Raw genomic sequence first — 12,784 nt, forward strand, 5'->3', positions numbered from 1 at the left:
CAATAGGCCTAGCTTTTTTTTCAGCAGACATCGCAAACATAGCCTACACATTCGCAAAACAGAGAATATCATTCACTCATTATTTTAAATTATGCTACTTCTCACGCCTATGCCTGCTCAGCATAGCTCTCTCTATCTCCCTCCCTCCGATGTAGCTAGACCCTAGATCTTCTCCCTAAATGAATGAAAGTTGTTTTAGAAAGTAGCCACGGTAGCCTGTAAAATGCGGCATGAAATCCTGGCTACTGTGTAGGCTAATTGAAACCAGACTATTAGGCTCTTTGTTCCAGGTGACCAGGTCCGATCATTTTCGGCAGCGCGAACATAGGCTACCTATTAAATGAATAGAAGTGAATTTGGGGAGTGAATTAGAACTAGCCACATTCACTTTTAGAGCATTTTAGTTGAAAGTCAAGTTTGCTTAAGGTTTGTTCAAGAACTCTTCCAAAGTTTTTAACAACACAAATCAACACAAATACATTAACAGATAACTCAAACGTGCTGTAGGCTATGTCATAATGAAACAAACAACCACAGATTATCAACAACACGGTCTGACACGAATGACATGGCTTAGTGCAAACTGAATTTATGACCAAACGATTTCATTCGTGCACGAAGCGCCATCTTGCGATCATTATGTGTAAGTAAAAGCCTCCCAGTCTAAGGACTCAGCGGTCATTTGACCGCCTCGCCGCGCTTTAAGTAGTTCACAACAGCACGGCGCTTCTAGTAGGTCGTCAAAGCGGTCAAATGACCGGGGCGCGGCGCTTCTAGGTATAAGTGGGTCAGAACGGCGCGGCGCTTCTAGTGTTAAGGGGGTACAAAGCAAGAACTCTCATTATTGTTATGTTATGCTATGCTATGCAACACAACACTCTGCTCTCAGCTCCTCAATGCGATAGTTCATTAAGTCTCCTGCCTGTCTGACTCATGGAGTCGTGCTCTGTGATGCTATGGGAGAGCCTACTCCCATCTGGCCTCATTCTTAGCTGCACCACCCTCTCCCTCTTGCACACACACACACTGACGTCCACCCAGAGCCCAGCCCTGCCAGCCGCTCCACACAGACTGGAATTCCACTGGAACTGCACATTCCCACGAGAGCTTACACGCTCAACTCGGTGAGCGTGTAAGCGTGGGGACTAGCACAGGTGAGGGGACAAAGCTGAGGGCGCTGGGAACAAATTTGCGTGTAGCGTGTTGTGGGGTAGGGGATGGGAGGGCAGGCAAATTCACACACAAAACCTTCAGGCATCGCACATTATGTGAGGGGTTTAGGCTTGCGGTTACCAAGGTGCCTGGAGAGACTGTGCAAATCAAGAGATCTCATTTACACATGGGTTGCTGGAGTGCCTCTGTTAATGTGACAGGCACAGACTGACGCTGAACTTTACATCAAGTCTGCATGTGGGTGTGGGAGCATGTGAGTGAGCAACTGGGGCTTTAAAAAAAAAAAGCAAAAGCAGAGAAAAGATAGTCAGAAACACAGTCTTCCCTCCCTTCTCGCTCTCTCTCTCCCTTTCTTTCAAATACACACACACCCACACACAGGGACGCGAGTCTGGGCCTCAGGGAGCTGAGCCAGGAGAGGATGAGTGGCAGTGCAGCCTCTGACTGACTGATCCACTGCACTCAGCACTGAGAGAGAGAGAGAGAGAGAGAGAGAGAGAGAGAGAGAGAGAGAGAGAGAGAGAGAGAGAGGATGGGGGAGGGCAGACAGAGGGAGGGCAATGGTCCATGAAAGGGCGGTTAAGGAGAGACAGGGAAAGAGAGACGGACAAGGAGAGATGGAGGAGAGTAAAAGGGAAGAAAGGAGGAAATGGGGAAAAATCCAGTGGAGGGAAGGTGACGGGAAGATCAAGCGCTAGAAATCAAATGGGGGGGAAAGAGAGAGAGCAACGGCCCAACAGAGAGAGGCTGCCACGACCTGCTGACAGAGGACATTTCTGTTCAGCAAAAGCAAAACAGACACAACCACACACACACACACACACACACACACACACACACACACACACAGCTGGCTCTGCGGCTTTGATGACCAAAAGCTTTTGGGCTTCGCGCTGCATCCCACACGCCCATTAGAGCAATCCGCTGTGTCATACCAAAAAATACGGCACGAGTCCAACGCCGATACGGCACAAGTCCAGCGCCAAAACAAGCTCTGCTTCCTGTCTGGGCTGATGTGCTGTCCCTAGCCTCTCCTTCTTTTCCACAGGGATTCTGTTTTTAGGATGTCTAGTATGTTGTATAGGTCCCTGGTATCGTGGAGAGGAAAAAATGATCGCTAGCTACTGTACAAACACACGCTTGTTTTGAATTCTTCCGATAAAGCTTCTCGTCCACACAGACACGTGTGCTCACACATATACGCACACACTTGCACACACACATACAAACTCAGACGCATCCACAAGCACACACACACACACACACACACGCACACACGCACACACGCACACACGCACACACGCACACACGCACACACGCACACACGCACACACACACACACAAACACAGGCGCGTAGATTGCTTGGGCAGCCAAACAACAAAAGGCCCCGGGCACCCTCATTACCCTGTGGATCTCCCACCACTCGCCCAGCCGCCCACTCACTGGCACAGTTCAATGAGACGCTCCCATCAGCACGAGCCACTGCTCTCGTCGGCCTAATTCATTCTCATTTATGCCATTAGCATAATAGCATAATTACACCACTACCTTTATTACATGCCAGTGATTAGAGGGGCCATTTGGATGCTCCCTGCGTAATTCTGTGAAGAAGGTTAGGGCCGTAAACAAGACATGAGAGGACCACTGCACATGGGTAAACAGCACACAGTAAACAAGCAGGGCCAATGAAAAGATGCTGCTCTTCTGGTGCTAACAGAGCATGACATTCTGTACTGTACATGGCCTGTGAATGGATGTGAAGCTCTGGCGTACGTATGGGCAGAGAGTGGCACTTGTGACGGGTGACAGCTCTTAAACAGTGCTTAACCCCATCAACACACACACACACACACACACACACACACACACCCTTAAGTGGACTCCAGTGATGTGTGACATGAGGAGTGATGCGCAGTGCAGGAGGCTGTAACCTGATCGCTGCGTCCGCATGTCCCTCCACTGCGGGGACACCAGAGTGACAGTGGGGGCTGCCTGAGAACCGACCCTTTCAGCAGAGACCTCGGCACAGGCCCTGTTCCTGAGAACCGACCCTTTCAACAGAGTTCTCAACACAGTCCCTGTTCCTAACCTAAGAACCATCCCTTACAGCAGAGACCTCAACACAGTCCATGTTCCTAACCTAAGCACCATCTCTTACAGCACATTCCTTAACACAGTGCCGTTCCTGACAACCAACCCACACAACACAGACCTCACAGTCCCTGCTTAAAGCCTTTGACACACACTGATGGGCCTGTGTGTGTGAGAGACAGGGAGGAATGGATATGGCTGGGGAACAAAGGGAGGGAGATGGGTGGAAGAGAAGTGTAAAGAAACAAAAGGATAAAAGAAAGGAGCGAAGAAGGACAAAAAGGAAAGGAAAAAAGAGGAAAAAAAAAGAAAGCGGCCGTATGGGAGGATCAAAACCTCGGCGATCCACTAACAGCGGCGGGCTGAGCCGCGGTGACTCAGAGGAGTTCCCGACCTCGAGCAGCACGCGGTCTCACGCCGGCGAGCGCGTAATAAGACGAGGCAGCTCACAAAAGACACCCGCCGCTAAGGCCCTGCCGTTGGCCGCGCGTCGCCTTTGAGAAAATACGGCTCAGTGATTCCGAGTTGTCATCAGCGGCCGGGAAATATACGAGTCAGCTGGCGGCTCCACGCGGCCGCCTGCTCCCTGGCCATGGTCCATAACACACACGTTTACTGTGCGTCAGGGGTTCCATTCAGCGTTCCGCCACCTCGGTCTTCCTCATTATCTCTCTATCTACCTATCCCAGCTTTTCCGTCTGCCCGGCTTTCTCCTCGTCCACATATAAACACACACATCTCTTTCTCTGTCGGTCTTTGTCTCTCTTTGTCCTCTCTCTCTCTCACACACACACACACACACGCACAGACATACAGAGAAACAGACTTGGCTACTCCTTGCACTGTTTCACTCTATAGAACACAGAACACATTGGTGTGGTTTTGTAATCCTATAGCAACCCCACACGTGTCGTCCTATGTCAACCTGGCCGCCACAGCAGCAGCCGCAGTTAGGGGGGATTCCCAGATCCCTCTCAGATCCCCTGCCAGACCAGACAGGGCGCTGACGGAACCAGTAAAGCATCACAGACATTCTCAGCATCCTTCTCTCTCTCTTGCTCGCTCACACACACACACACACACACACTCTCTCTCTCTCTCTCCCTGCTTGCTCTACCAGAGGTGCTGTTTCCAGCAGATACATTTTGTTCTCTACCCGAACTTCCATTCCTGTCTATTGTGCACCACACACACACACAGACACACACACACACACACACACACAGACACACACACCTCTCTTCCACATGCACAGTCATAACCCTACCTGTCAGCTCCCTCTCACTCACTCAGGATCCCCAGTGGTGAGTGCCAGGCCTGAGGCTGTGGCAGCAGCAGCCTTCCTCTGTGAGCTGGGGTGCCTGGGAGCCCAGCAATGCTCCCATTCCCAGGTGATTAAGAGGGGGAGACTTGCTGCCCGCCCCCCACCTGTGTTGCTTTGTTGCTCCCCTTCCAGTGTGGGAAATGCTGACCCAAAGCTGACCGAGGTCACCATAAGGTGATGGCTCCACCAGGTGAGCGCTCTGCAGGTGCAGCACCTCATAGAACTACTACTGGCTTCCAAAACATTTCCAAAAGAAAAAAACGCATCTAAAACATCACGATTGCCTGTACCCTACGCAGTCCAATGGGCGTCCAGTGAGTCTTTAAACCCCGCATCCTGCGTGGAGGGTGGCACTGGCACTGGCGTTGGCAGAGGCGGGGATTCTGGCTTACCCTCTGCACCCACACAGTGAGGGCCCGGGCAAATCGCCTCAGCCCTTCCTGGAAGAGGGGCTTTGGGAAGGGGCTTAGCCCTCTGTAATCTGCTGAGCCCCAACACTGGCCAAAGGAGGCTGGGTTTGGGGAACGACTGGGGCCTGCGCGTCCCACTAAGCCAGTAAAGATATGTCACATAGTCAAAACACTTGTCACACTAATCAACATAGGTTAAACTGAGGTGAGGTAAGTGGATATTCACGGCTTCAAACACCGACAAACAAACAAATCTCTGAGGAGGCTGGAGATGACGTGGCTGCCATTTTCAGCTTGTGAGCCCCATGGACGGGACTGTGCAGTGATCAGATGAGGCGCGCTCGTCGCGGTGCAGCTCATGTTTGGGACTGGGAGCTGGAAGTCGGAGGGGTATTTTTAGTCTCATTGTTCTCAGGTGTCATGGCCGGAGCAGAGGAGAAGCCACTGGCCCCGCTCAGGGACTCCAAAGGTCATCCAGTACACACACACACACACACACACACAACACACACACACCACACACACCACACACACCACACACACCACACACACACCACACACACCACACACACCTCCACATTTACTGCCACAGACACTTCTTCAAAACAAGTCATTACTGCATACTGATCTAATGGCACCGCCATTAAAAGTACTGATAATGAAGGTAGGCTGTTGTTATCAGATCAAACCAGAGAGGCGCAGGTACAGTAAAGTAACAATAGGAGTTCTCTGTTCTATTGAAACACCGCACAAGCTTTCAGGAAATGAGCAAAGACCAAACATGAATAACATTAACTGAACTATTCAAGTTCCCAACAACCACTTTGTTGGCTCCAGCGGTGTCACACGACAAGCTTTCTAGACCTTGAAGTTTGGCCCCCGGCCACTTCTGGCACGTCTGGCAAAGTGTCACTTCACAAGTTCACTTCCAACACATGCTCCAGAGGGGTGTGGTGCCAGTAAATCATCGCTCTGTGCTCATGGTAACGGGAGAAAGCAGGACGTTGGCCTTGTGCTGACCCATGTTGCACTCACCTTTCTTGTACTTGTGAATGGGCAGCTTCTTCAGCTGGTCTTTGCGGAGACGACTCCGCCTGGCCCTGTGTCGGTCCTGAACAAACTTGGTGATCTGGCCGAGACAAGCGCATGGGAACCAACCGTCAGTCTTAATGCAACATGTGCTGTTGACCTCATTCCATTTGCATTCATTCACTTGGCAGATGCCTTTACCCAAAACGACTTACAGCAGTAGAACATTTAAGCTATTAGCAAAATAAATCATATGAAGTGCTACATGTGTGGGGGTGCAGGAGTCACATGGTGCAACCTACCATGAAGACCACAATGAGGATGAGGCAGATTCCCACGATGATGAGGAAGGGGATCAGGTAGTACTCCAGTGGAAGGCTGAAGTCTGGCATAAGGATCACATGGCCACTGGAAAAAGGCAAAAACTACCTTGAGGACTAGATGGTCAACAGCACATTATTTGCATGCTCTAAATGACCCCTTCAGAGTCAGCACAAACATGTGAGATGAGCACAAAGCCAACCGGTAAGGTGGTGAGGTGGTGAGGTGCTCCAACACGTGAGAGAGAACAAACAGAGGTACACATTCAAACACGGTTGCAAAACACCTCTTTTGTGAAGTATGTGGAAAATGGCATAACATTTCAAAGAGCAATGACTCAGTGGTTTGACAAACACAGGGATTGCTTATTACAGTAAAGCACTCTGTGATGCTACTCTCTTCACTATCCATTATGCCAGAATACAGTTTTCATACGCCCAGCATGTCCGGGGCGGCGGTGGCTCAGAGGTAGAGGAGTCGTCCAGTAACTGGAAGGTTGCTGGTTCGAGCCCAACTCGTCCTGACCTTGTCGAAGTGTCCTTGAGCAAGACACCTAACCCAAGTGCTCCTGATGAGCAGGTTGGCGCCTTGCATGGCAGCCTCCGCCACATCGGTGTGTGAATGGGTGAATGTGAGGCATGATATGTAAAGCATTTTGGGTGCTCGCAGAAGCCGATAAAAGCGCTATATAAATGCAGTCCATTTACCATTTACCATACATGGTAAATGGACCATTTTCTTTGTGATATTCAATATTGATACACTAAGCATCATAGTCACCATGACACATGAGCATGACAAACACTCCTCTTCAAGCTGGCAAACATGAATAGGTAAGGCAAATGTCTGCCATTACCATTTCCCCATCCGGTTCTGCAGGTTCGAGCAAAAAGATGGCCTTGCATTGTATGAATGTGTTGCATGTCATTGTGTGTCAAGATAATACATCAAAAGTGACAACTGTAGTAAATGCAAAACGGTATGTGTAAAACACAAATGCGCTGTGACAGGGTCATGTGACAAGATGTGACAAGATGTGTCGAAGACAAATGGTATCCATGCTCATATCATCTATTCTAATGTCTGATATTACAGAATTACAGATGATAATTAATGCAATGACTCAGAGACCTGAATGAATGTCGGTGTTTTCGCTTGCAAAAGCATAGAAACAAGCGCATTCCTTGTCTCAGCAGTTTTACACTGAACTCTGTGTGAACCTGACTAGATAAAACCTTTGGATGGATTTTTTTTTTTTTTTTTATAGAAAAGGAATGTTTACAAAATGAATATCTTCCGATTTAGCACAATAAGGTTGCTCTTTAAGGGCTTTATACACTTTAAACACTATCGTCATCTTCTTTATATAAACTATTAAGGCCGTCACCATTTTGTCTTAAAAAATGACAGTGTGGCTTGTGATGGGCGTTCTCTGAGAGCACTTACCCTTTCTCATAGAGGTAATCCTCCTTCAGGGAGTTGGCCGTGTCCTCACCAACAAACACAGAAGGAATGTCAATCTGCTTCAAAACATCCACTGAGGAGAGAAAGAGGGAGAAAGAGCTTTAACACTCGTTTACTCACTATCCAAGCTGTATTGAAACCTTTTCATACTATATTGAGTGTTCTCATGCATTGTGTATTATTTGAGATCTGAGAGAGAGAGAGAGAGAGAGAGAGAGAGAGAGAGAGAGAGAGAGAGAGAGAGAGAGAGAGTAGGGTAGGGCAGGGTTGAGTGGGATGGGAGGACAGAGAGCGACAGCAGATAAAGAGTGAGAGATAGAGAGAGGGAATGTGAACAAACGAGAGAATGTGACCAGTCTAACACTGTCTGGCTTCAGCAAACACATCAGCAGGCTGTTAGGCATGTTATGACACTAAACAACAATGAAAAAAAGAGAGGAAATAACATGGATTCCATCTGTGCTGCTGTGTGAAGTGGAGTGTGTGGGAGTCTTGGGAGGGAAGGATGTCAGAGAGCAGGGGACTGATTTATGGACAACTTTACCCAGGGCCCTGGGAGTGCACCACGCCAGCAGTGCATCCACTGGGAGTCCAACACCCAGAGAGAGAGGGAGAGAGAGAGAAGGAGGGAGGGAGAGGGAGAGAGGAGGGGGAGGGGAGAGAAAAAGCGAGAGGGAGGGATAGAGAGAAAGAGAGAGACAGAGATACAGAGAGAGAGAGAGAGAGAACATGATGGAGACCTCTGGGTTGCCCAATAAAAAATGGCCCTGGGCAGAAAAGCCTGGAAAGGCTGGCGGTGTCTCTAGCGCTAGCTCTGGCTCTGCAGCCCTCTGTGCCTGTGGGTGATGGATGGGGCGGCGCAGCAGACACCAGGCCAGTGGAGATCTGGGTTACGCTTCCACCACGCCGGCCTCCGCGTCCCTTTCACACCTCATAACGAGGGAAACCAGAACTCGCTGACCGTCTTTTACAACTCGCAGCGCTATCCTTCCTGTCTGTCTTTCCTCCTCCGGGTTTTTTTTTCCGTCTCATCTTGTACTAATTAATCACAGCGCCTGACGTTTATGGGAAAGGGGGGGGGGGGGGGGTGAGCTGGAGTCAAGTTTAATTTCCTCTTAGGAGAGTCTCCGAGTGCAGTCAGACTCGGAGAACCATCTCGCCGTGCTGCGGGCGTCCGAATTCCAGCGGTGCCCGGGCCGTGAGTCAGAGGCAGGCGAGGGCCCGTGTGGCCGCCACAAGGCCACCGATTCAGCCATCAAAGGAGGATTGTCCCACAGCAACCCATGAGCAGGCCACTCGGCTGCATGTTGGACTGTTTGTGTGCACAGATGGAGGGAAGAGGGGGGAGAGATAGAGAGAGAGAGAGAGAGAGAGAGAGAGAGAGAGAGAGACTTACAATCATTGGATCCCATGCTGATTAAGTCATCAGAGTCCACATTGTGAACAATGGCGGCCTTGTACCCGGCTTTCTGGGCGTTAAGAACCTGGGATGGGGGAAAGAGAGAGAGGAGACAAAACGGTTGTGTTCAGATGGTCATGGGCATCATGCTGCTCACATAGCACCACACACACACACACACACACACACACACAGCCCTGTAAACGAACATCTACAGGCACGTGGATGCTAGCAGCATGTCCATAGACATACACAGCATGTCGTGTGTGCACACCAACACAGACACGTGTGCATTATAGTGAGAGTGAGTTGCATTGGGGCAACTGCATTTTCTCTACTTCTGGACTTTAACGTTTTGATTGTTTTTCTATGGGTGGATTACTTAAGAGTCAATGCTAATGCCTGGTGAAAATGTCATGCAAATAGCTGCTCTCCTCTTCAATGTTCCTATCTAAAGCTAATCTAAAGCTAAGCCTCACATTCTGTGAGAGCTGATAATTGATCAGGTTTAGTGCATAGTCATGCTTAAATTTCCTTGCTCTTATACTCAGTCGTGACTTGTCAGTACAAAGGCCTCACCAGAGAGAAACATAAACAAAACTTAACCAAAGCAGAGTTACAACTGGAAAGTTGTAAACACATTCAAGTGAACACAAAAGGACTAGTATTGCGCACCCTACCCCACCCACATAGTCAATACTGTATTACTGTGATCATCCCCACATGGTTTGACTGGCAAATCACACCCACGCTGACGTGACTGGAATACAGAGGACAGACTTATTTATGATTGGCATATGACTCTCGTACGATAATGACCCGAGTCCAGGTCGTTACTCATATCTGCAGGCAGCCGTGGGCGCGAGAGAGGCTCCACTAGGACAACGCCAGAGAGACATGGGTCAGAATCGTGATCAGCGAAGTCAAAGTCAAAGTCACAAGAGCCGATCACGGGGAAAGTGCCCAATGAAAACTGTCTGTGAGGAATCAGCAAAGGGCTTTTCCCTGGGACTGAAACAAACAGGGTGGAGGGTCAAGGTGTGGTCATGCAACATATGTTAGACAGGCCCTGGTCATTCAAATCTGCAATATGCAGGCTGTGCATGCACTAGTATGCTCAAGGTACTGACTCTACCCATGTGGTCTTGGCCACAGGGTAATAAAACTACTTTATGAGCAAGCACGGACTCATGCGTACGCATTTCTCTTTTCCGTTATTGGCCAATCGCAATAAACACATCAGCCAATAACATGTCTGCATGTGGATATGCGGTCTATAACAACAAGTATGCATTTTGTGTCACATAGAAATCACAAGGTACTCGCTCACGAACGGGGAAATCTAGACTCCAGTTTATTCACTTCAAAACCTCCTACGTACACTCTATGCCAATCTATAGCTACTCAACCAAGGACACTGACTGAAGTAATAGGGTACAGATGAATTAAACATAACACTATGGCTCAGTGAGCAGTAAACTCATGAAGCCAAGCTTACACACAAACACAAGCCAGGTTTGTTTAGCATGAGCCCTCCGTCCAGTAAAAATGTTAGTAAACACAGTTTCCGAAACAAGAACACAATCCATGGAGCCTTAAAAGGCAGTTGTATGATCCCTCAGCAGCCAGAGCTGCTGAACCCCTCCCCCCCTCCTCCCTTCTCAGGCCCTCTGTGCCTCCATGTTGACAAAGAGACACAGGCTACATAACAGGAAAAGCCTGATGAAGGAGAGGAGGAGTTTTGTGTGAGTGTGTGCTATTTGCGCTTGAAGTGAGTGGTTGGGCAACCTCAACATTCCTCACTATTCTTTCAATGATGCTTTACTTAAATTTTAGCATTAATCAGACATAGCTTTAGGCAGCAGAGGAAATATGAATGCAAATGCACCACACACACACATGCACACACACATGCACACACACATGCACACACACATGCACACACACGCGCACACACACGCGCACACACACGCGCACACACACACACACACAGAGAGAGAGAGAGAGAAACACACACACACACACACACACACAAATCAAAGTATTTCCTGTTTGGCGGCGTCCATTTTGTTGAAGTCTCTCAGGCCAGGAGTTGACTGAGGCTTTTCCTAGTTTGTGATCTTGGCTCTCATGGTTCAGTGATTACTGAGGCAAGGAGTTGCATAGAGGGTCAGTGTGCATATGTGTGAGTGTGTGTGTGTGTGTGTGTGTTGGAGCTGGGGGTATGTCTCTGCCTGCCTGACTCTGTGTGTGTGTGTGTGTGTGTGTGTGTGTGTGTGTGTGTGTGTGTGTGTGTGTGCATCCCAAACAGGCTTAACTCTGCCATAAAGAGTGCTGGCTGGCTCATGAGACACAAGGTGCTGTGGAAAACTACAGATGTTTTTAAGCTTTGTCTGGCTCTGATCAGCTATGCAGCAAACAGACTAGTTCATACACTTTTATCTGCCTATCTCTCCTTCACACTTGCACGCACACACAAAGCGGGAAGCACTGCAGCCAAAAATGGTTGTTCAAACAACCCAGTCGTCACCCTTCGTCCTCTAGTCATCAATCAAAGATCTACATCTTCCCTTTCTCGCTGTATCATCTCTCACTCTCTCTAGGATTTAAGCAGGGCCACACCCACACCCACACCCACACCCACACCCACACCCACACCCACACACACAATTGCTATACCCACTCTACGGCTTTCTAGCTTGGCTCCTGCCCTGACCACTCCTGTTACAACCCAAAGTGCTGCCACTGCACCGCTCCCCTCCCCTCTTCTCCTCTCCTCCTCTCCTCCTCCCACTGTAGTAGTCTCCCGCTGCAGTCCCCAGTATGGCGCCCACTATCCAGTTCCCACCGGCGCAAAGCCACTTCATTTGCACTCCCTCCCCCGGAGCTGCACGCTTGCTGTGACGCCGATGGCCGCCGCCTCTGGGCCACAGCAGGGCCAGTGGCAGCAGCCCTGTGCTCACACACCACTGAGGGAGGGAGGGAGGGAGGAAGTGAGTGAGTGTATTGGCATCCACCCCTCCACCACCCGTGGCCTGCCTTCCTGCCTGCTCTACTTCCACTCGATCCTCCATCTCTCTCTCTCTCTCTCTTCCTCTCTCTCTGGCATGGCCTCTGACATGACCAATGCCCTGCTTCCATACTCCAACACACTGTGTGGCTACTCTTGTCACTTATTCGCTGTTATGCTGGTTTACCAGTGAGGATTTAGAAGGTTGACGCTTGGGCTTACATTCATCTTCATTCCAAATACACTTCCTGAGACTCAGACTTGGAATATGAATAGTTCAACTGAGCAGCTGCCCGGTGAATAGTCACCAACCCTGGGCTGACTCAGCTCCAGCTTCCTGTTTTCTGGCTTAACCTCTGACTGTCATCTGACTGTTTTGGAAAACGCGACTCAAATGGCCACCACAAATGCTGTGTCCACTTCCTAGAGCGGACCTCCCGTGGAGGGCCTCAAAGCACATCCGCCACATCAGAGACATCTTTTCCCGTACTTTAAAAAATGTTACTCGACATCTGCATAATATTATGTCCGGAGTCGTCTTCAATCATTTCGCTTGTCCAAC

General features: G+C 49.4%; 1 protein-coding gene across 2 annotated transcripts in view; it reads right to left on the reverse strand.

Annotated features, from left to right (window-relative positions):
- The window catches only part of rnf13 (ring finger protein 13), a 43,323-nt gene that overhangs the window by 6,966 nt on the left and 23,573 nt on the right, over positions 1 to 12,784 (reverse strand). For both annotated transcript variants that reach the window (XM_062555761.1, XM_062555762.1), the window contains exons 5-8: positions 9,210 to 9,297; positions 7,796 to 7,886; positions 6,331 to 6,436; positions 6,035 to 6,128 (exon numbers count right to left, since the gene is read on the reverse strand). In XM_062555761.1, coding sequence (XP_062411745.1) covers positions 6,035 to 6,128; positions 6,331 to 6,436; positions 7,796 to 7,886; positions 9,210 to 9,297 — 379 coding nt within the window. The remainder of the gene's footprint in view (positions 1 to 6,034; positions 6,129 to 6,330; positions 6,437 to 7,795; positions 7,887 to 9,209; positions 9,298 to 12,784) is intronic.

The sequence above is a fragment of the Sardina pilchardus genome, chromosome 15, assembly GCF_963854185.1.
Source record: "Sardina pilchardus chromosome 15, fSarPil1.1, whole genome shotgun sequence".
In the NCBI taxonomy this organism is placed as follows: Eukaryota; Metazoa; Chordata; class Actinopteri; order Clupeiformes; family Clupeidae; genus Sardina; species Sardina pilchardus.